The sequence below is a fragment of the Corvus moneduloides genome, chromosome 27 (genome assembly GCF_009650955.1).
Source record: "Corvus moneduloides isolate bCorMon1 chromosome 27, bCorMon1.pri, whole genome shotgun sequence".
Classification (NCBI taxonomy): Eukaryota; Metazoa; Chordata; class Aves; order Passeriformes; family Corvidae; genus Corvus; species Corvus moneduloides.
Genome location: NC_045502.1, coordinates 477250 through 499461, shown reverse-complemented (window position 1 = coordinate 499461; position 22212 = coordinate 477250). Strand labels below are relative to the sequence as shown.

Here is a 22212-nt window from a genome sequence, read left to right as displayed (position 1 = left end):
TGCCCCCACCTGCTGCTAAGAGAGTCTCACTTTCCTCATCACACATGAGCCTTTCCCATCCCAGAGGAACAGTGGGACAGCCCTGGGAGAGCCATGCAGGGCCTGTTAATTCATTTTCTCATTAAGCCACCCCACCACATCTGGGCTTTGCTGTGTCCCAGGACGGAGCAGGAACTGCTCCACATGCACTTCAATGCAGAATAAAGTGGCACAGGAGTGTATTACAGCACTGAGCAATTAGAACAACTGCCTGTGCAACCCAAAAGCTCTATGGAAAACACAAACTCATTCTGAAGTGCCATCAAGTGCAAAAATTGATCACAGACTGTTTTTGCAGCAATTCCTCCATGGCCAGAGCATTTCTGTTGCTACAGGGATACTCAGCAAGTGAGCAAAGCACAACCCAGCTCTGAGGGGCACCCAGGAATCAGCACTGATGCTCTGGGCCTCTCTTTCAGGGCAATGAATAGCCCAGATGTTGTCCTGGCCTTCCCCCTTAGGTTCTCATTCATGTTTGCTGTGACACTACAGCTGGACTCAAGAACTTCTCCTGAGAAGGACAACGTTCTCTAGGGCTGGAAGAGCTGATCTGCCTGGGATGCTAACTCCAACAAACCAAAAAAAAAAAAATTCCTTTCGTTCCAAAAGCTTGTGACAGATGATTGTCAGGCTCCCTTCTGGAATTAATAATGCAGAAAAAACCACAGGTCTCAAATCCCACGTGGAGAAAGCAAACCCAGAATGCATTCACTGAGGAAGGGCTGCACAGAGCCCACCCTTCCTGCCTGCTGGATCCCTTCTGCTGGATCCCCACTGCAAGGAAAACAACACCATTTCTGACAAACTCTGTCTTTACAGTCAAGCTGAATATTTGATTTTTTTTCTCCCTTAGTACTTCAGTGCACATGCCACGTTTGAGCAGCTTGGGAAGAAAACAAAACAGTGGCTTGGGGACAATAAAACACCAGAACAGGTCAGAGCATCTGTTTATGTAAACCAGGAGCAGCTTCACGTCAGCTGCAGGCCAGGGCCAGGAGGGCCAGGGCTGAGAGCAGAGGGCCAGTTTACCTTTGTGAGGCTGAGCTGCAAAAGCTACGGGAGCAAACTCATCCAGGAGGTCAGCAGCAGGGTTAGAGAGCAGAGAACAGTCAAGCAGAGAGTCTTCCCCAGTGAGAGAGTCTGGATCCAGGTGAGCATCCCAGGGTGGCATTGAACAGGACACAAACAGTGTTAAGCTCCCATTCCCACATTCCCCTCCACCCACACGCAGGGTACGAGCACAGCTTTGGTGCAAAGCCAGCACAAATGCTGCCATTTCTTGTCATGGAAGAGATTCCACTGCTCTCAGGGAGGGCAGAGAGTCCCAGCACCTCCAGCAGGGTCTCTGTCTCTCTGAAGCTAAACAGACAAAGCAATCCCACAGAGCCAGGTTGAAGTGGGAGCTCTGCAGAGAGGGAAGAGCTTCAAACCCAGTGCACTCCCACCAGAGACCTCTGAGAAGAGCTCAAGTCCATCTGCTGTGGGCAGTGGCCCAATCGAGGCTGCACAATGAGAAAGGGCCAGGAGCTGCTTCTTGCCCCCATGGGACAGATCAGTGACTGCTCTTGAGTTCTAAAGCACTTCATGGGAGCAAGGCAGCAGCATCCACAGGTCTGTGATGGTGGGCTCAAGGAACACTGTACCACGGAATCACAGAATCTCCTGAGTGGGAAGGGACCCACAAGGATCAGAGCCCAGCTCCTGGCCCTGCACAGACACCCCAAAGTCCCACCCTGGGCATCCCTGGCAGCGCTGTCCAAATGCTCCTGGAGCTCTGGCAGCCTCAGGGCCGTGCCCATTCATTCCCTGGGGAGCCTGGGCAGTGCCCAGCACCCTCTGGGGAAAGAACCTTCTCCATTCCTCACAAGGAGAAGGGGAATCACACAGCACTCTCTGAGCAAGGCCCCAGGTCCCAGCAGTGGGAAGAGCAGCCCCTGTGGAAGCAGCCAGAGCTTTCTGGTCCTCAGAGCCCCCCCAGCCCCCTCCTGCCTCACCAACCTGTTCTGTTGGAGGCCACCGACTCGCTCTGGGACACGAGGCGCTGCGGCAGCGGGGCCTCGAGCCCTGGGATGAGGCTCTCCACAGCTACGTCAGGTTTTCCTTTCCACAGGGGCAGAACAGCAGAGGAGAAGCCAGAGGTCAGTTTGCAAGGAAAAGCAAAAGAAGGAACTGAGGCAGGAGTTGTCTGAATCCTTTAGTGACCCTGTAGTATGTGTCAGCTCAAGGGTTTGTTTGGTTTCAGCTTTCAGTTGGCTTTATTTATTTATTTTAATTTGTACAAGCCCAATTTGAAATACCCAGAGGGTGGAACAGCAGGGTTACTAACACCTGCCCTGCAGCTGAACAGGAAGAAAATATCCACAAGATCCTTGTCCAGCAAAAGGAGAACAGTGACCATTGGAGTCCCCTTGCACTCAGAGTAAATGATCATTAAAATTCAGACAACTGCCAAAAACTGCAGAAGTAGAAGTTGTTTTACAGTGAGTCAGAGCCACAGGTCACACCCAGCTGGTCATGGGACCCCGGCCCATATGAGCAGCTGATGGCAACAACCTGCAGCCTGCAGCGCCTGTCTTCAGTGCCCCTGGCAAGTGCATTAAAACACGGTTCTGCAGCACTCCAAAATCCTGACCCTGCCTGGGACCTGCTGCATCCAGGCTCACAGCAGCCTAGCATGTTTACCCCCAGCACTCCCCAGGTCCAGGGAATGCTGTCCTTCCTCCTCATCCTGCTGAGGGCCCATGGAGACAGACCAGCTCAGTGCCTGGGCCATGGTTAAACACAAAATCTTGACCAGAAATGAAGGTATTTTTGCCATGTTCTTCTTCAATCAGGAATTAACTTTCTTCTATGTCGAGAACACCACCCAAGGCACAGCTGTGCCATGTCACTGCCCAGTCAGTGCACCTGAGTTCAGGTGCAGACCAAAATCCTCACTGCTCAGTGCCCATCTCACGGAGAAAAGGCACATCTGTCTCAGCACGACCCATTACCTCCCTCACGTTGTCCCCCCAGCATCAGGGGCTGCTCTGGGAGCCAGGGGTGCACAGGAGTGACCATGCAGGGCAGGCCATGCCGTGTGACAGAGGGGACGGGGCCTGGGGGCTTTACCATTGACAGCGTCTGACGTGCTACCGAAGGGGTCAGCGACAGGCAGGAGGTCGGGGAGCAGGAGCGCAGGCTCGGGAGATTTGAGTCCCTCAATCAGTTTTTCTGGGGCAAGCGGGAAGAGGAGGAAGGCAGGCAACAGAGAGAAAAAGCAAAGAAAGAAAAAGACAACATTAATGAGGTGCTGAGTTCACGGCTCGCTGTGCGGTGTGTGAGCCCACAGGAGCATCTGCACCAGGGGAGTGCAAACAGCTCCAGCACAGAACCCTGAGTGGCCTGGGCTGCAAAGACCTTTTAAAGCCCATCCACCCCTGCCATGGGCAGGGACACCTCCCACTGTCCCAGGCTGCTCCAAGCCACGTCCAGCCTGGCCTGGGACACTTCCAGGGATCCAGGGGCAGCCACAGCTTCTCTGGGCACCCTGTGCCAGGGCCTCACCCCTCTCACTGTAAAAAAATTCTCTCTTTAATCTAAAATCCACCCTCCTTCAGTTTAACACCATCATCCCTTGTCCTATCCCACCAGGCCCTGTTATGAAGTTTGTCCCTCAATATCACTCAGAGGCATCAGAGGGCCACGGCCTCCTAAGAGAGGTGAGGACATCCTCACCCACCATGGGCTCCTCTCCCCAAGGAGCCACTGTAGAACAGCCCACGGCTCTGGCACTGCCACCCGTAAGTTTAACGCGACCTGCTGAACCCCACATTTAAGAAATAATTTTCCCCTCCCTCCCCTTCCTGTGGTGGGAATCTTTGTTAGTGTTTGTGTAATGAGGAGACCCAGGAGAGCCTCGGGGCCAGCTCAGCCTGAGGAGGGAACACAGCCCTGAGGAGCTGCAGCAGAACCAGACACGGAGCCCCTGCAGCAGGGCCTGCCCTGGGTCACGCAGCTGCCCAGGCACCAAGCAATTCTTTCACCACCAGGTTTCCAATCACACGTGTCACTCTCAGCAGCACAGCTCCTGAGGTTCCTGTCATCCCTCACACAGACACTCAGAGAGCCTGGGCAAGAAGTTAATCTCAATTATTCATCTGGTTGGATGAGTGATTTCCCAGTCATAACCAGGTCTGCAGTAATGAGATTAATTATTTAGCTTTCACAAGGGTTGCTTCCCAGAACAAGAAGGTAAAGAACAATTTCAGGCTTTACTAGAAGGAATCACCTGCAGCAAAACAGCTCTGATAAAATTTGCTCCACATGGACAAATCTTGCCACTTCAACTCGTTGAAATTACTCCATTTATAATCTAACATTAGAATGTTACCAAACTGTTACACCTATATTTTAATTTTTGAGTTCAAAGATTGGTGTTGTTATTTATTATCCAAAGAAACCCTGCTCACAACTGCACAAAAGCACAGGAATCCTGCTGTGTAAGACTTTCCATGCTGAGAACGCCCAAGAAAAGTTTAAGTTACACTGGTACGTATGTGGGAATAATATCCACCCTTTTTATTGTTCTATATAAATAATAAAATAGTCTACTGGCTTTGGAACTGCTCATTCAAAGCAGGAAAAATTCTACTCCCCACAACAAAGCCAACATCATACTGAAGCAACCAGGAGGGGAAGGAAACCTAAAAATCAGCCCAAGAGGCACCTGTTATATCATTACAGGTGTGAAAAAGGTCAGCTGAAAGGAAAAATGTGATGGAAACAGCAGCCTTAATATAAATGAACCCTTCCCACCTGTAAGAACACCCCATTTTAGAGGCTGGATTTGCATCCAGGTGCCATCCCTGGCTTCTGTGGCACAGAGAGGGGCAGAAGGGACAGGCTGGGAGCAGGGGCTTGGCACAAGGAGGTGTTAATGCTGCCGGGGGGGGCTAAGGAGGATGGAAGTGGTTATGGTGTGTTGGGCAAACAGCCCGAGAGCTGTGGGGACAAGCAGACAGGGAACATGCTCCATCCAGGCAGACTCCTCCCAAGGGCCTGCCAGTGCCCAGCTCCTCCCAGGGCACCTGCACCCAACCTGCAGCTTCAAACCCACACACCCAGCAATCATTCCTGTTAGATCCCCCTTCCAGGGGTGCCAGTCCTCCTCTCTTACCTTTGCTCCTGTTGCAGTAGTGCAGATTTTCCCTGTAACACACTGGAACTGCCCCGGACAGCTCCCAGAGCTGCCTATTGCGCTCAACCATGTTTTTGACCACACAGATTCTGAGAACAAACATGGTATTCTCCCCACATGTTTATTTTCCCTCCTGTCCCAGGGCCCGGCTGGTTTTATGCAAAGTTTTAGGCTGTCAGTGGTTCTCTGTCTGATTTTGTTTCTTGTCTAACGAGATCTCCTTTCCTGCCTCCTTCATTGCTGGTGCTGATCTGCCAGTGCTGTTGCAGGCAGCCACTGCATCCCTCAGTGCATGATTTAAAGGAACTTTTATCCTTTTTCAGGAAGCTGAGGAGTTCAACAAAAACAAGAAGGTATCAGGACGAAAGGGGAAGGAGATAAAACGCCTCCAATAAACAATAAATCCAATAGACAAACCCAGGTCGTTCCTATGCAGACATATGAACAAGCCCCAGGATAAACAAGGTCAGGAAAAGGTAACCCATTACAGAGGTATTTGGCCTCATACAGCTCCTGAGGGCTCTCAGGGTGGGCTTTCATCAACTCCAGCTGGGAAATGCATGCTTTAACCAATCACTGTGCTCCCACTTGAAGCTGCCTCTTGGGGACATCCTTTTCCTCCGTCAGCCTATGGAAAACCTGCCAGATGCTTTCCAGCCACAGGGAAGTAAATCTGACCCAGTTCAGGATGAGCTGACCACTGGTATTTCATCTTCTGCTTTGCCCCATTTCAGCCCTGCCAGAGCAGGTTTGCTGGGGCTGTGCAGCAGTCAGGGACGACCATGGCAAGCTTTTAGAAGGTGTCTAAGCTTAAAAGCACAGAGGGGGATTAAAAAGTGCTCTAGAATGAGCCCCTTCCTGAGGTAAAGCCCAGCCACACACTGCAGCCTTCAAGGAAGAATGGGAAACATTTGTTAAGTTCCCTGTTCCTCACAGTAAGAAATTACTGATTGTTTCCTGTCAGAGTAAGAAAAACAGCTGCAGAAAAAGCAGAGCAAGAGCCTACAGCTGATGGGTCTTGGAGCATCCCCAAGAGGCTGATGCTGGTGGTTTCAGAGACTGGAAAACCAAATCACTTCCTCCAGGAATGAAAGCAAGAGCCTTTCCTCTGATTTGCACCAACATAAGAAGGAAGTGAAGCCATTGAATTAACTCTGGATTCGTATCTTGGGACAAGCAAACAGGCCAAACCCCATGCACTGGCTGAGAAGCACAGCTTTGGACAATCCAGTGAGAAAGTGCTGACCTTTGTTTTCAGATCCCTTTTCTAACGCATGCACAAACCTGATGGAGTTTACAGTCAGTCAGTTTGCACAGACTCTGCATCTGCAGCCACCACTGCCAGAGACTCTCTGTTGCCATGCTGCTTTTATTGTTGGCCACACACCCCTTCAGCCACAAAGAATACGCAGCAAGAAACACCAGAGTTAGGACAAAATATCAATCAAGAGATGAGGGAGGCAAAGGGGCTTTGGGTTAGAGCAGACTATTAGAAGGAACAAGGACTCCTGAGAAACTTGCACGTTAACAAGGGAGCAGAGGGCAGAGCTCTGTGCCAAGGTGAGGACACGATGCACATGCCCGAGGCAGGAGGGGCAGCAGCAGCACCACACACGGGGCTGGTACTCACTGCAGGGCTGCCCTGGGACAGCACAGACAGCTCAAGAGAGCACACAGCAGAGTCCTTTCCTTCGGGGGCCAGCTGGGAAGAGAGACACGGCTGTGAAAATCCTGCCAGGTCAGCGGGGCTGCAGGCAGGAGGGAATCACCAGCGTGGGCAGAGATTTGTCCCTGGGGAGGGTTTCTGCCTATTGACTGACCAAGTACTAACAGATTAAAGGAGGCCCTGCATGGTATTCAGCAACAGAGCACGTGGACTAGTCCAGGGAAGGCACTGGATTTTCTCCTGATGAAGTTGCTGTGAAATGGGATGGGTTCTTACACAGCACGAGCAGAAAGGGAAGGGGAATAAAGGCAAATGGAATGCTTCGAATGCACGGGACTTTGTGAACACCATGGAGGGTAAAGGACAACACTTAACAGTGGCTCCTTAAGAGATCAAAATCAAGCAATTTTAGTTTCGTGTTCAAGATCTCAAATATTTGTAAAATAATAAATTTCCCCCCCCTAAGAACAACCTCAAAGCCCAGGCAGAAGAACACTGGATGCTGTTTACACTCACTTCGTTGGGATTCTCGTGGCCTGTTGGCTTTGTTGCTTTAAATCATCACAACAACATCTTGTCCTCTCAATACAGCAATAAATCCATCAAGCTCCTACATGAGTAGTTGCCCTTTTCCATCTTCCCAACTCAAGAAGTAAACTCAGATCATTAGTGCACACTCACAGCTGCTGTGCATGCCTAACTTGCATGTGTCATTACTTTATCTCAATGTGTCATCTTGGTGCAAATAAACTCCCAGCAGAAATACAGTTGTTTATGACAGTTTTTATAAACACCCAGACATAGCTGGGCACCCAGTTATTTTCTCAGAATTTATGGACCTGGAGTAGAGTTATGGTGATTAAAAACATCTCATCAAGTATTTTGTTCCAAAAAAAAATAAAAGACCCTCCTACATCAGTCACAGTGACCCCACAGCCAGAGCTCCCCTGACCAACACCCCACGGTTAGTCAGTGGTGAAGCCTGAAATAAGCTCATTAAGAAGAACTTGGCTCATTTCCCTGTACATACACAAGGAAATATGTTTTCAGCATGAATATTTAATTCTCCCTTATTTTAACAGATGTTTTGCCATATTTTTACATCCCTCTTGCCAGCTCCTCTCACTAGTTACAATTCCATTAAGAACTGCAGCCATTACACACTGGAGGAGGAGGAACACACTGAAAACCACCCGACCACATCTGCCCTTCTGCAAGGCGGGAGAGGCCAAGGCCTCTGACCAACACTCAGGTGATGCCACCTGCACCTTCAGGTGCCAGATGGAGGAGGTTTGTGGCTTAAGCAGAAAAAGCAGCTGAGCTTTAGCAGTCCCTCAGCTGCTGCAGTTTTAGAGGGCAGAGCCCCCAGGACTGGCTCTGTAGGACAAACACCCAATAAAACCTCACCCAGGTACTGAAACCCTCCCTGAACAACCCTGCCCGGTAGGCACAGGGTGCAGGCTCACACTTCCACTTCTCCCAGCTGATAAAGACAGAGGTAAAATGTTTTCAAAGCAAGGAGATTCCCTATCTTCTCAGGCATAAAAATATTCCAAACAGAAAGCAAATATTCAGCTGTTCCTGCACAGAACCAAGGCAAGGTGCTGTGCTGGAGCCTGGAGCCACTCCCAGCTCTGCTGACCCCTGCAAACACCTCTGAACTGCCAGGCAGCACAGCCCAGGGCCAAGCCCAACACAGACACAGCAGAACAAACATGACATTGCTGGATGACACACACAGACTGAAAACCTGAGTTAAAATCCAGAAGTTTGATCTTTTCTGCTGAGTTTATGAGCAGACAACCCCTCTTAGTTTCAAAGCTAAGGATTGGTCTGTAGCCCTAGTCCTTGAAAATATTCATGAGCTCCTGGCCTCAGGTTTTACTCTAAAAAGAACAAACAAGTGAAAGATGTCTTGGCAGGAACCTTCAGGTGAACAAAGCCAGGTCTCCTGCATGTCCTGTCCCCATGGATGGGGATCCAGTGCACTGAACAGAACCCCAGGCAGCAGGGAGAGCAGGTTTAGCACCTGCCTGCAGAGATCCACGACCAGGTGGGCTCAGATCTGCAGGAGGAGCAACCTGGCACCACAGAACCTGCATCCTCTGCTGCTCTGATGAGCTGCCCTAAGGGCAGGGCTGACAATTCCTCCACAGGGGTTCCTCTACAAGTAAGAATTCCAGAGCTCCCCCAGCTGAGGCTGCGACTGCTGCTCCACTTGGTCCTGCTCTGTGGAGATGCAACAAGGGGAACATCGTGGTGTCCCACTGCGAGCTGAGGATGCTGGTGGGGAAATAAATGGCCTGGGTGACTTCAGTCAGGACAACCAACACTTCCAGTAGCATTTAGGGGGGGAGCAAGAAGGAGAAGATGCAGTCAGCTGCCTTCTGTGGGTTGTTTTCAAGGTAGAGCTGGGCAGGTCAGCTCCTGGCAGTGCTCACACAGGGAACAAAGACTCCCAAGTTCTGCTTCTACTCTCAAACTGCATTTATGGGTAAAATTCCTTTTAGACCAAACCACATTTCTTTGGCTCTTTGAGCATCCACCAGAAGGAGGAAAGTTCCACAGAGTTATGGAAAAAAAGAGGTTTATTTTTTTCCTGAATTGCTCAACTCTCCATGGAGAGATGCCATCTTCACAGTACATTTTGAAGCTTGGGTCTTCCAAACCATCACTGATCCAGAGCCTGGGCTCAGGACAAGGATGGGAGCTGCAGTGGTGCTCTGGGGCTCCCTGACACGGGACCTGTCACACACATTCACCAGAGGGCTGAGAGGCTCCAAGATAAAAACATTCCCATTTTCCAAATCCCACCAATTTGCAAATAAGCTCCTAAGCACTTACATAATCTTGTGCTAAAAAGTGTTGGCTGCTGCATTCAGAAATGTGCACAGAGGAAAGGGCTTAGAAGCAGCACTGCAAAGTAAATTAAATCGCACCAACTGCACTAGAAACTCTTGCCAAATCAGAAAAGGTCACATGTAACTTGTGCTTCACAAGATGCTCAAATTTGCAACAGACTTTGGAAGCCAAAGGAACACTGACTCTTAAAGGAAAGAAAGATTAACAATAATAAAACCTACAATTTCAAAGCTGGAGACAATTTAAAAACAGCTTAAGCCAGAACAGGTAATTAATTACCTGGGGATTATTTCTCATAGAATCCTGGAATGGTTTGAGTTGGAAGGGACATTAAAGCCCATCCAGTGCCACCCCTGCCATGGGCAGGGACACCTCCCGCTGTCCCAGGCTGCTCCAAGCCCATCCAACCTGGCCTGGGACACTTCCAGGGATCCAGGGGCAGCCACAGCTGCTCTGGGAAATTCCAGGGCCTCACCGCCCTACAGGGAACAATTCCTGCCCAAGATCCCATCCAGCCCTGCCCTCTGGCAGTGGAAGCCATTCCCTGTGTCCTGTCCCTCCATGCCTTGTCCCCAGTCCCTCTCCAGCTCTCCTGGAGCCCCTTTAGGCCCTGCAAGGGGCTCTGAGCTCTCCCTGGAGCCTTCTCTGCTCCGGGTTGAACAACTCCAACTCTCTCAGCTTTCCCTCCTACGAGAGGTGCTCCAGCCCTCCCAATAATTTTTGGCTTTGAATGCTAATTCTTTAAAGACACCAACATTTTTGGCATTAGAAACAATGAGATAACCCCAGGCTCCACCATGAAAACCAAGCTCTCACATCCCCGCTGCCAGTGAGCTCAGCAGAGCCTGGCAGTGCCCAGGATTTCAGGTGTGCCTACAAACAGAACCAGGAGATTAAGAGGACAAAACAAAGCCCAAGACTCTGCCCCCCTCCAGCCCTCAGCTCTGGTTACCTGGCGTGTCGGATAACGGGAGAGGAATGAATGGATCAGGCACAGTCAGAAGAGGAGGGCTAGAGTCCAAACTCAGAATGTCTTTCGTTTTTTCAGCTGGTAGAGAAGAGGAAAGGAAAGAAAAGGCAGAGTGAACAGAGAAGAGGAAAGGAGAAAGCACAAAGCAAAACCCCAGCACAGGCACAGCCCCAGCTCCAGCCTGACACAACCACACACAGGCACACTCTGACCAAGTGTGCGCTGCTACTAAAGAGAATAAAAAAACAAACAAAACCAAACTACTGTTACCATGTAGCTCTCCAACACAATTTAACCCACAGATCTCAGAACATTCCCTGGCAGGGAAGAGCTGTTATCTCCCTTCACAGCAGCACAAAAGGTGAAAGGCCTCACGAAGGACACACAGCCCGTGTGGGGCCTCTGTGTCTGCAATGAAAGATGCAGCATCTTGCACCAGCCAGACTGGGACAGGCTCCTGCCTCTGAGGAAAGAAAGAAGGGCTGGAAGTGCCCAGCCCAGCACCAAGATTTCCAAGACACCTTCCTGTGCCAAACGCCAGGACTGGAAAGTCAAGGGGCACATTTTAAAGACAGACACTGCAAGAACTGACCATGGTGCAGCAACCACAGAGAGCCCAGGGCACACAGATGCTCCTCAGGCTTTGCAGAAGGTGCTGCTCAACATCATCCACAAAGGCTGATGGAACACCATGAACTGCTCACAGCTGGACAAACTCAGAAAGCAGCTCCCCAGGAGCACTCCTGTATCGGGGACTTCAACTCCTTAATTCTCAGGTAAGAACCAACATACCAAGCTCTGTTATAAGCTCCTCGAAATCTCCTTTTATAAACAGAAATAAGCATAAAAGGATTTGTCACTCCTTGCCCCACAAAGGATTCTTCAGTCTCTTCCCAGACTCCTCTCACCAACAGCTGTTTTGCTTCTGTGGGGAGGCATCAACCAGGTGCATTTGTCACCAACAACGACTGCAGCAGGCAGGGGGAGGAGGATCCCTGGCATTTGGAGCTCCTGGAAGCAGCTTTCCACCACTGTGCTTGGCAGGGCTGTGCTGCACTCAGTGAGAACTGATGCTGAAGGATTAGAAATGAGCAGCAGCACTCGCTAAGGGGTTCTGGCACAGAAGGGGCTGCTCACAGCAAAACCTTGGGACACAAGGACCAAAGGAGACACCAGACAAGGTCCCACAGGCAGAGGCTTCTCCAGAGAAACTCCTCAGACCAGCCAAGGACTCTGGAGCCACACAGCCCAGCCAGTGCAGAGCTTATTGCCTTCATCACTTAGCACGTCGGTTATGAGAATAACCGTGCTCTCCTCCGAGGACCTTCCCTGCTCACTCATCCCTGCTGTCCTCACTCTGCAGCAGAGACGTCGTTATCCCTGCTCCCCTGCTCCTCCAAACAGACCAGCAGGTCTGACCAACACCTCCAAGCCAGTTCCCTCACTGCACACATCAGGTTTTATTTACTCCTCGTTATGAGCTCCGTGGAACTTCTACACACTAAGAAGCTTCCTTGGGAACTTAAGGGGCTCCGTTTCCTCGCTCACCTCTGCCTCCACACAGTGTCGTGGTCTCTGCCACCCAACTGTGGCAAGGGAATGCATCCTTTGTACCTTCCCAAGACACCTCCTCTCCTGAAGTGCCAAGCCTACTCCCTGCAGCTCCCAGTGCCAAGGCCCAGCTCAGTTTGTATCAGTTTTCGCTCCCTTTCAAAGAGTTTATGACCAGGAGCTGCCATTCCACGTTGTTCATGTTCACACTCACCTGGCCCAGCAGTGAAGGAAGAGCCACCAAACGCATCCGCCTGGGCTGCGGGCGCAGCCGGCTGGAAACCTGGGATCAAGTTCTCTGTGGAACTGCCTGCCTTTTCTGGAGCTTTCCCTGGAATGCAGACCCAGAATTAGGGGAAAAACTTCTATTCTGAAAGTAGGCTGCTTATCTGTATTTTTAGGACACTGTTCCACTGTGTGACTTAAGTCCCCTCCTGCAAATCCCAACTTGCAGACGAAGCAGAGTTTAAACTGTGGCTTCCACAGGCACCTGAGCAGGGGCACTGTCAAAAGCAGCTGCTACCTCTGCCTTTGAGGCACCACTGAATTGCAAACAGAAAGAGACTGGAAGGACTCAGCCAGAGGACTGGAATAATATGGGGCACGCAGGCAGTCCCTGCCCAAAAGCATCCCCATTCCGTGGCATCTTCCCTTTCCAGAGCAGGCAGGTGTGAAAGCACCCCACGGACCTACCGTCCCCCAGCTTTGCAAAGTCCTTGTTCAGCAGCTCCTCAGCCGTGAGCTTGGAGAAGTTGTCATCATCAAAGGGGTTCCACGTGGACACGTCGGGGGGGTTGTAGACATTCTGCTGAGAGGTCCTTGGCGAGCCCGAGGGCGTAGTGGAAGCAGATCTGGATGTGATCATCCCACACAAGAGCCATTAATCACCCATCTGAAATCCTCTGGCCAGCACTATCAGCTGGTCCAAGCTACTGCACTCTAATGACCTCCCAATTAAAGCATCCACTGTAAGTTACTGCAGTCGCATGCTCGGAAGCCTGGGAGCACTCAGCCTCATCTGCTCCTCAGCTGGCTGAGCACCCGCATCTCAGGGGTTAAAACCAGCATCCCACTGGGAACAGCTCTCTGCAGTGCCCATGGGAAGGCTTCCTGCCTGTAGACAAGAAAAGTGGCCCAGAAAATACTCCAAGGGAATCAGAGCTCCATTAAGGTTGGAGAAGATCTCTAAGACCATCATGTCCAACCTTCAGGAAGTGCTGATGTCAAGCAGCGAGAATGCAGTGCACACCAGGGCTACGGCTGAAATGACACTGCTTTTGTGAGCCAGAGAAGGCCCTGATCACCAAAGCTTTTTGGGAGCACAAAGGACTGATGAGGACTTTGCGTCAGATTTTCCAGCACTTTCTGCCAAGCCCTAAACTGAGCTCTTGAAGGCAAAGACTCACTCGGACCTCAGAGTTTTGTGGCTACCTCCATTCAGAGCTTTGCATCAAACACCTCCCAGAGCCTGACACTGCCCTCCCTCCACGCCCCACACCGAGGCCCTGGGCACTCACTTGGACTTGTTGAGGCTGCCCCCACCCTGGGCACTCACTTGGACTTGTTGAGGCTACCCCCACCCTGGGCACTCACTTGGACTTGTTGAGGCTGCCCCCACCCTGGGCACTCACTTGGACTCGTTGAGGCTGCCCCCACCCTGGGCACTCACTTGGACTTGTTGAGGCTGCCCCCACCCTGGGCACTCACTTGGACTGGTTGAGGCTGCCCCCACCCTGGGCACTCACTTGGACTTGTTGAGGCTGCCCCCACCCTGGGCACTCACTTGGACTTGTTGAGGCTGGCCTCGGCGGCCGCGGCCTGCAGCAGCTGGGTGGATTTGCTGGCGGGCACCCCGAACACGGCGCTGTGGGTGACGTCGCTGAGGATGCGGCGGTGCCCCGCGCGCTGCGCCTTGGGCGAGGACGGCGGGGTGAGTGAGCCCAGCTTCTGCCCCTGCGCGGGGGCCGTGCCCTGAGCCTTCTGCTGCTGCTGCTGCTGCCTCGCCTGTGCCTGCCAGGGGAGAAAAGCACAGCGTCCTTGGTTGGGAACAGCAGCCACGGGGAGAAAACAGCTCCTGCTGGAGGACCCAGCATTCAAGTCGTGGACTGGGGACAGTCCGGAGGGGAAAAAGCAGACAAGCAAAGGCATCGTGGCGGGGGGGATTTGCTGCTCTGCAGTATTTCTGCAGGATTAGTGCACAGGCAGAGACTCTCTCCCCTTTCTGTGGTGCAGCTCTGGAGGTAAAACCTCCATTAGGACTTGGCAAAGACTCGAAGCTGCTCAGGGGTAGAGAGGCTGAGATCCACAGCAGAACTCAGATCACAGAGCACAGGAGTCTTGTCACAGGAATACAGGGAGGGGGAGAAGGTGAAGGACAGTGCTGCCTGCAGGTAATGTGTGACTGAGGTCAAATGCCTAAAGGGGTGGAGGCCCTGTGCAGAAATTTTGAGCAAAAAACTTTCTTTTACGGGGAAGGAAACAAAAAGAAAGCAAGGACCACAGGAGCAACATTTGTCATTAAAATTTGGAGGAGAAAACCAGGCACAGTTGGTTTAGGTGTGAGCCAAGACAGTCCAGCTACAAACCCTTTGGAAACTGCAAAAGGGTTTCCTCACGCTGATTTCATTTTTCCATTGCTTTAGTCTTCTCTTACACTCACAAACCCATAAATACTTGAAATATGGTTTTGTAGTGATAAACAACAGCACCACTTGTGATTGTTTGATTTTTCACAATCTGTCTGTCAGGGAGGTATCGCTGCTGGATTTAAAACAGAAAAACTGGAATACAAGGAGCAGCAAGCTGTGCATGTTGCCTCCCCTGCCTGGGCACTGCCTCCCTGTTCCCAGGCCTTTTCCAACCAAGATGAAGGCCTTGGAAGGACCTAAGAGGGCAACAGGAGACAGTTACATGCCCAGTGTGGTGCTGAACCCCGGTGGGAGAAGGCAAACAATGGGAAGCTGTCATGCTTCTCCTCTGGCATTCCAGGCAAACTCGCTCACTGCAGAAAGGCAGTGACCTGCCTGCTCCCCATGCACCCAGCTCCTATGTAGGTCACTGCAGAACAGGACATTTGGTGCTGAGAGATAAAAGGGCAGCGCCGAAATTGCCACAGGAATGAAGGCAGAGCTTATTAAGCTGGAATCTCCCAACGTGAAAAGGTTTTGACAGGTCCTGGCCAGGTGTCTTCTGCTCAGAGACTCTGCTCTGCAGACAGCAGGCTTCACTATCATTTTTTAAATGAGCCAACCACTGTTTTTCCTTCCTGACTGCTGCAGGAGCAGAAACATGTCCAGATGTGTCCATTCTGATCAGCCTACCAGGGGAATAAGGCTCATTTTCAAGCTAGCTGATTTAATAAAATTAAGACTGTTCTTGTGCTAGCAAATCACAGCAAAGCTCTTGATTCAATGCTCCATTTGAGGCATTTCTGCTCTAAAAGGAACAGAGTAATAATGGGCATCACTCAAAACCTGTCTGCACAAACTGAAAATCTCCCAACTCCAACAAACTGACCTGCCCCAGGTCATTCACCAGAACAGGAACAAGTCCAGGAACACAACAGCTCCGAGCATATCCCCCACCCAAACCAGGGCTGGAAACGCAACAGCAGAGGGGCAGAGCCCTGAGACACCTCAGAGAGCAGAGCAAACAGCTGCCCCAGCACTGCTCAGTTCATGGATTTCCGAGTTTATCAGTCAAATGAACTCCTGAGGTCACTTCCAAGGAAACTGGAGAGGGGAGTTAACTGGCAGCTCACAAGCCAGCACACATAGGGACCCTCAGTACCCTTGCAATAATGGAATCATGGGATGGTGTGCGGTGGAAGGGATCTTAAAGGTCACCAAGTTCCACCCTGTGCCGTGGGCAGGGATGCCACTCGCCCCACCCAGCCCTGGACACTTCCAGGGTTGTCATCAGACACTGCCTGCTTTGCACACCTGCAGCCAGGTGCAGCACAAACACTGGCAGCCTCCTCCTGCCTGGTGCCCAGGATTACTCCTAGCACACAACCAGAGTTAGGGACACCCCTCTGAGCTCCCAGAGCCAGGGAAGAGCAGATGGGACTGCACAGCAATGGAAGCAAGAGGCACAGCTTCCTCCCACAGCCCTGCAGAGCACTTTGGCCCTCTGGCACAGCTCCCTGCCCCTCCCTGGGGGCAGCTGCCTGTTCCTCTGCACACGGACATATTTTCCATCAAGTAAAGAGCATTTATTTTAGGTGCACATTCAGATGATTAGTACAGTGGATGATTGATTTATTTATTTTTAGATACGGTGCTTTCAAAAGTGTCCTTTGAAAAGTCTCCTTCCCCCTGCATTTATTAGAAAGTTAACCCAGTGCTGGGAACAACCAGGAAGCTGTTTGTGCCTTTCCCTGAGCATCAGACAAAAGTTTCCCAAACAAGCAGCAACATAAAGTAGTTCTGGTGCCTGATGCCCATCCTGGTGTTTAAAGTCCAAATAATGTTTCAGAGAGTTTCTCCTCTGTCTTCTATGGCAACGTGACAGGGGATGGAGAGAAGCTGCATTAAGCAGCTACTTAGATCTCCTCATCTGCTTTCTACTCATCCATTACTCATCTGCTTTCTATGGACCCAGAGCACAATTCCGGAGTCCAGCATCCTGCTGGAATGAGAAACCCAAACAACTGCACATCTCTGAGGCAGCAAGGTCAGCGCCGACATCTGTGACTCAGTAGTAACTGAGTTATTACTAATCAGGCCCCAGAACCACGGAATTGTTTGGGTTGGAAAAGGCCTCTAAGGTCATCAAGTCCAAACATTTCTCCAGATCTACCAATGCCACCACCATCCATGTCCCCAAGTGCCACATCCAGATACCTGTTAAATCCCCCAGGAATGGGGGCTCCACCGCTGCCCTGGACAGCTGTGCCAGGGCTGGACAACCCTTTGGGTGAAGAAATTTTCCTAAGATCCGACCCCAACCTCCCCTGGCATCTGTGATCTGGGCTCTGTGGCTCTGAAAAGCCAGCTGAGGAGTCCCCAGCACACAGGAGCTGGCAGAGGAGCATTTGCCAGCAGCCCAAGTGCCAGTGCCCCATCCCTTCCCCCACGGCCTCACCCCCTGCTCCTGCGGCTGCGCCGGTGCGGCCGCGCTGGGCTGGGCCTGGGGCTGCGCCGGCGGCTGCTGCTTCTGCTGAGCTGCTGCTGCTGCTGCTGTGGTCTTCTGCTGCATGGCTGCCTGCTGGGCCATCAGCTGCTGCTGCTGCTGGTAGTAGTTCTGCATCAGCTGCTGCTGCGCGGGTGCTCCTTGCTGCATCACTGGGAACTGGGAAACAACCGCCGGGTGAGAGGTTTGAGGTGTGGTGGACGTCGACCATCATCTTGCTAGAGGACTGGGGACACACTGGAAACGCCTAAAAGCTGCACCCATTCCCCCCAAAAGCACAGGAAGCTTGCCACAAACACAAAGCTCCAGCCTTGCAGACGGGGATGTGATGAACCCGCCGCACACACCCACCTGCTGTGCCTGCATCATCTGCTGCTGCTGCTGCTGGAAGTAGGCAGCCTGCTGCTGCTGCTGCTGCTGCAGGAGCTGCTGCTTCAGGAAAAGCTGCTGCTGATGCTGAGGGGTGGCCTGGGGCTGTGTTGAGGGGACCTGGGGCTGTGCCTGGGGCGCCGCTGCTGGTTTGGCCGGGGGCTGGGCTGGAGGCTGCTGGGGGGCTGCTTTTGGCTGGGGGGTGCTGGCAGGGAGCGAGGGCTGGGCACTGCCCAGGGCAGCCGGGCCTGCAACTGGGAGAAGAACCCAAACCCAATGTTAGGTCAGTGCCCTGAGGCACACAGGGTGCAGGGACCACACAGACATGTCACTCACCCTGTGGCTGAATGGCTGCCTGGGCTGTGGCTCTCTTCCTGGGCGTCAGGGCTGGCTGGATGGGCAGAATTCCAGGGTTGGGCTGGGTCTGTCCTGCTTTAGGTCTCTGGCGGGGTGCTATGGACGTTTCTGTCGTAGGGATGGGGTCTGTGAGCCTGTTAAGGAAGGAGAAGAAGGAAGGACAGTGAGCACAGCCTGGGAATTGGGCAGCTGGTGCACAGAACACACAGCAGGATTAAACACTCACACACACTTCAGCTGTGTGTGACTGACAAAGGTGAAACGCTCATGAGCACCCAGACACACCAAGCACAGTAAAACCTCCTGGATGCATTCACAACAATTAATCCAACACTGTCGTTCTGACTTCTCTGCCAATCGTGGCATCTTCTCCTGGTGGACAGCTGGGACTTGTCAAAACCACTCAACTTATATTCAACTATTTCTTACAACATATTGCTTGAATCCACTCAGACTTCTGAATGAGCACATGAGGGACACAAATCAGCTCATGAGCAGCTGGTACCTTTGGGCAGAGTTGTCTAAATTGCCATCTTTAGATGTACTTTAACTTTGGTACACCCCAGAATCAGGTCATTGAACTCTTCTGATCTCTGCTCAATGTTTACTGAGCTCCAAAAATGCACAGCAAGAGAGAGGAGCAGCCACCCCCCCCAGCCTTCTGTGAGCACCGTGGTTTGTAGATACCAAACTGCTCCTGATAACTAACGAACCTGATACCAGATTGTTTCTGGTAGCTGACAAACCTGACTAATGGGAGAGTAACCGTGCTCAGTTATGAACACAAGGACAGACTCCTGGGACTGCCAGACAGGGCACATCCCACTTCAGACCAGGTTTGTCCAGCAGAACTAAGAAATCTCAATTACAGAGCCACAAGCAGAGCAAGCAGCAGCAAGAGAAAACCCACAGCACTACAGTGGGTCAGGCAATTGGGCTTTTGTGTTTTCCCCACTGAAATGACAGGACTCCTGCAGAAATCACAGCAGTTTTGTGCAGTACCCACGGGGTCAGGTCATGGTGTGCCGAGGGTCGGACCCTGCTGCAGTTTCTCAGCAGATTCCTGTTCTCTGGGCTGATCCCAGGCCCACTGCAGCAGCTGCAGTTTCTCTCCTGACTCTCCTCTCAGGTACTCCCATGCTCCTGATGGACACACTGGATTCATCCAAGTGCCAGAACTCCGAGTGCTGCTCTCAGGCAGAGCCTTTGGGATGAAGAGCTGCTGAGTCCTGCTGAGCAGCGCCCAAATCCCACCTCCCTGCAGACAAACTCCCCCACTGTCTGCATCTGCTGCCTTTCAGATCCACGAGCTCAGGGCTATTCCTGGCACTGGAGAAACCCCAGGACCGCAGTGTTTGTCCCCATTTGGCAACTCACGTCCCCAAGGAAGCAGCTAAATACACCTTTGCTAATGAACAGCAGAGACAACAGGCAACAAAAGAGGGCAGTGAAAAGCAGGTGGGCTTACCTGGCCTTTGGCTGACTCTTCTTTGCAGCAGCTTCACTTGCTTTAACTGGGTCTGGGAGTTTCGCAGGGATTGGAGAGTTCTGCAGATCCCAAAACCAACCAATTTAGTATTTTGAGGGCAGAAAACCGAGTCAGAAATAATGTGCAAAAACATCACAATAAAACAGGGAGACCTGAGGATTCCCAAAGCCATTATTCCTCATGCTGGACACATAACAAACACCTCAAAGTTCATGTCATGGGGAGACATAGCTTGGAAGGGTCTTTACAAAGGAAGAAAAGAGGGCTCAGCTTTTTGACCACTGAACATGGAACATGAACACAAAGCTCCACAGCACAACCTGGGCATTTTTAAAAGACAAGCAGGGGACAGTAGAGACAAAACTTACTAATGATGCTATAAAAACACATGAATAATAATACCCAAACTATCTCTTATTCATAAAGACCATAAATAAGCACCTGAACATGTGGAAAAAACCCTAAGTTTCTATTTACGTAGAAACAACAAAATAAAACGTCTGTCACAGGCGTCCATAACAACATAAGAAAATAATTGTCAGCTCTATTTTTCAGCTGAAGTCTCTGAAGACACACTAAGAAGGGGCAGATGGTTGTGTAAGGTCTGATGCAGCTCAAATGCCAAGTCCCAGCCAACAGACCCAGAACTGTTGCGTTTAAACCCAAGTGCAGGCCAAATTACATATGCTATGATGAGCATGCCTGGAAATCAAATTGGTTTCCCAAGCATGGCCTAATTTTCCATGTTCACATGCACAAGATCTCCTGGTTGGCCTCACACTGGTGACTGGGTGAGGAGGTAAATCAGAGACAAACAGAAGTAAGTACCATGAGAAACCCTGATTCCTGACCCAAAGAATCCAAACCAAACTGTGCTGTTACAAACGAACAAGAAAACCCTCCTAATTACAGAACTGGGCAACAACCAACAGAATTGAGCCAAATGCTCAATATTCAGCAACTGCCTCCCCAGCCCCTCCCAGAGCCCCCTGAGGCCACTCCTGTGTGCTCACCTGGACATTCTGCACCGGGCAGTCCTTCTTGGCCAGTTTGAATGCAAAGTAGGAGACCTGATAAATGTCAGGTCTCTTATCGGGGTCTGGCTCCAGCATATACCCTTGAAGAGACAGAGATGCTGAGATCAGAGCAGCAAGACACACGGATGCAGGGCAGCCAGCTGTGGCAGCACATCAGACTTGATACAACAAAGGACTTATCTGCGCTAAGGGTGGGGAAGCCCTGGCACAGGGTGCCCAGAGAAGCTGTGGCTGCCCCTGGATCCCTGGAAGTGTCCAGGGCCAGGGTGGACAGGGCTTGGAGCACCCTGGGACAGTGGGAGGTGTCCCTGCCCATGGCAGGGGTGGCACTGGATGGGCTTTAAGGTCCCTTGCAATTCCACGACTCTACATTTGGTACAACCAGGTGCTAACAGGGTGTCCTGTCTCCTTCAAAGCACATGGTCAGTGCAGGCTCAGCAGGGCTGGGCTGACCATGGGCTCAGCTAGGAACAGGGCAGGACAGTCAGGATGGACCAGGACATATTTTCCAACAGAGCTGTGACCTGCAGCTGCTACCGAAGCCTCTGGGGCAAGGAGGGGAAATGCTGCCTGGTCAGGGAATAGCCTGGGGTGGGACTGGGCCCCTCCAAGTGAAGCCACAGGAAAAGGGCTTGATCCAGCCCCAGTGTGTCAGCAGGGCAGGAAGACAGGGCAGCCACAGGCACCACTGTAGATACCCCCACATCAGCAAAGAAAATACCAGCCTGCTCTGCAAACACATCCAACTCTGTGTGAGTCAAGACTGTGGCTAGGAAAAGAAAAAAAAATCAAAAGCTTTGCTGGAAACAAGAGAGCTGTCCCAGCTTTGCCAAGAGTAGTGCATTGTACACTTAATTACACATTCACTCTAGTCAGTGGGATATTTATAAATCATTTCAGTTCTGTTTCCCAGTTCACAGAAGATGAATTCTTATCACTAGCCTAAGTCACTGTGGTCTTTTCAGTTCCTTATCCAAACAGATTTATTACTGCAGAAATACGTTTCTGCATAAATAGGCTTATTGTGCAAGTTTCTGTAGGACTCAAACCAAACGGTTGTCTGTGTTCCTGCCTTTCCACAGAGCTCACTCCAGCCTGGCCAAACAGAAATCTCTTTGTCATGACTGTCTCTCCAAGAGTGATCTCCTAAGCTACCAAAAAGATCACTTTAACCACCTCTGTGTGCAAGCAAGCCTCTGAAAAGGAGAGAAAAACTGATGTTTTTACTGTAGGGGCAGGGGATGTAAGACCAAAACCCCTGTGCTGTTTTGGGCCTGTCCGTCAGTCACAGCACCGCCAGACACTCACGGATGAGGCAGTGCATGTCCTGGGAGTGCCGGGAATTGTCTGGAATGGTGAAGTTGCCATCACAAATGGCCACCTGGCTCTCCCCGAAGGGCAGGGTGAAGTAGCACAGCTTGTACAGCAAACAGCCCAGGGCCTGCAGAGAGAGAACAGGGCAAGGATTCACCAAACTGAGGCAAGCAGGGCACGGCAGGGAGCAGGAGGTCTGCACCAACGCCCTGTGAGGGACCTGAGACAGGCACAGCTGCAGGGGAA

The 22212-nt window shown here is 51.5% G+C and overlaps 1 protein-coding gene across 5 annotated transcripts in view; it reads right to left on the bottom strand.

Moving 5' to 3' along the window:
- AAK1 (AP2 associated kinase 1) overlaps window positions 1–22212 on the bottom strand; it is a 78213-nt gene that overhangs the window by 18261 nt on the left and 37740 nt on the right. For 2 of the 5 annotated variants that reach the window (XM_032092266.1, XM_032092270.1), the window contains exons 8-17: window positions 21961–22093; window positions 20629–20732; window positions 19595–19674; window positions 18106–18260; window positions 17752–18023; window positions 17353–17559; window positions 14051–14277; window positions 12961–13118; window positions 12482–12598; window positions 10699–10794 (exon numbers count right to left, since the gene is read on the bottom strand). In XM_032092266.1, the coding sequence (XP_031948157.1) occupies window positions 10699–10794; window positions 12482–12598; window positions 12961–13118; window positions 14051–14277; window positions 17353–17559; window positions 17752–18023; window positions 18106–18260; window positions 19595–19674; window positions 20629–20732; window positions 21961–22093 (1549 nt within the window). Of the gene's footprint in view, window positions 1–1068; window positions 1180–2037; window positions 2140–3150; window positions 3253–10698; window positions 10795–12481; window positions 12599–12960; window positions 13119–14050; window positions 14278–17352; window positions 17560–17751; window positions 18024–18105; window positions 18261–19594; window positions 19675–20628; window positions 20733–21960; window positions 22094–22212 lie in introns of all 5 variants that reach the window. The other 3 variants (XM_032092268.1, XM_032092269.1, XM_032092267.1) reach the window with 3 other exon arrangements.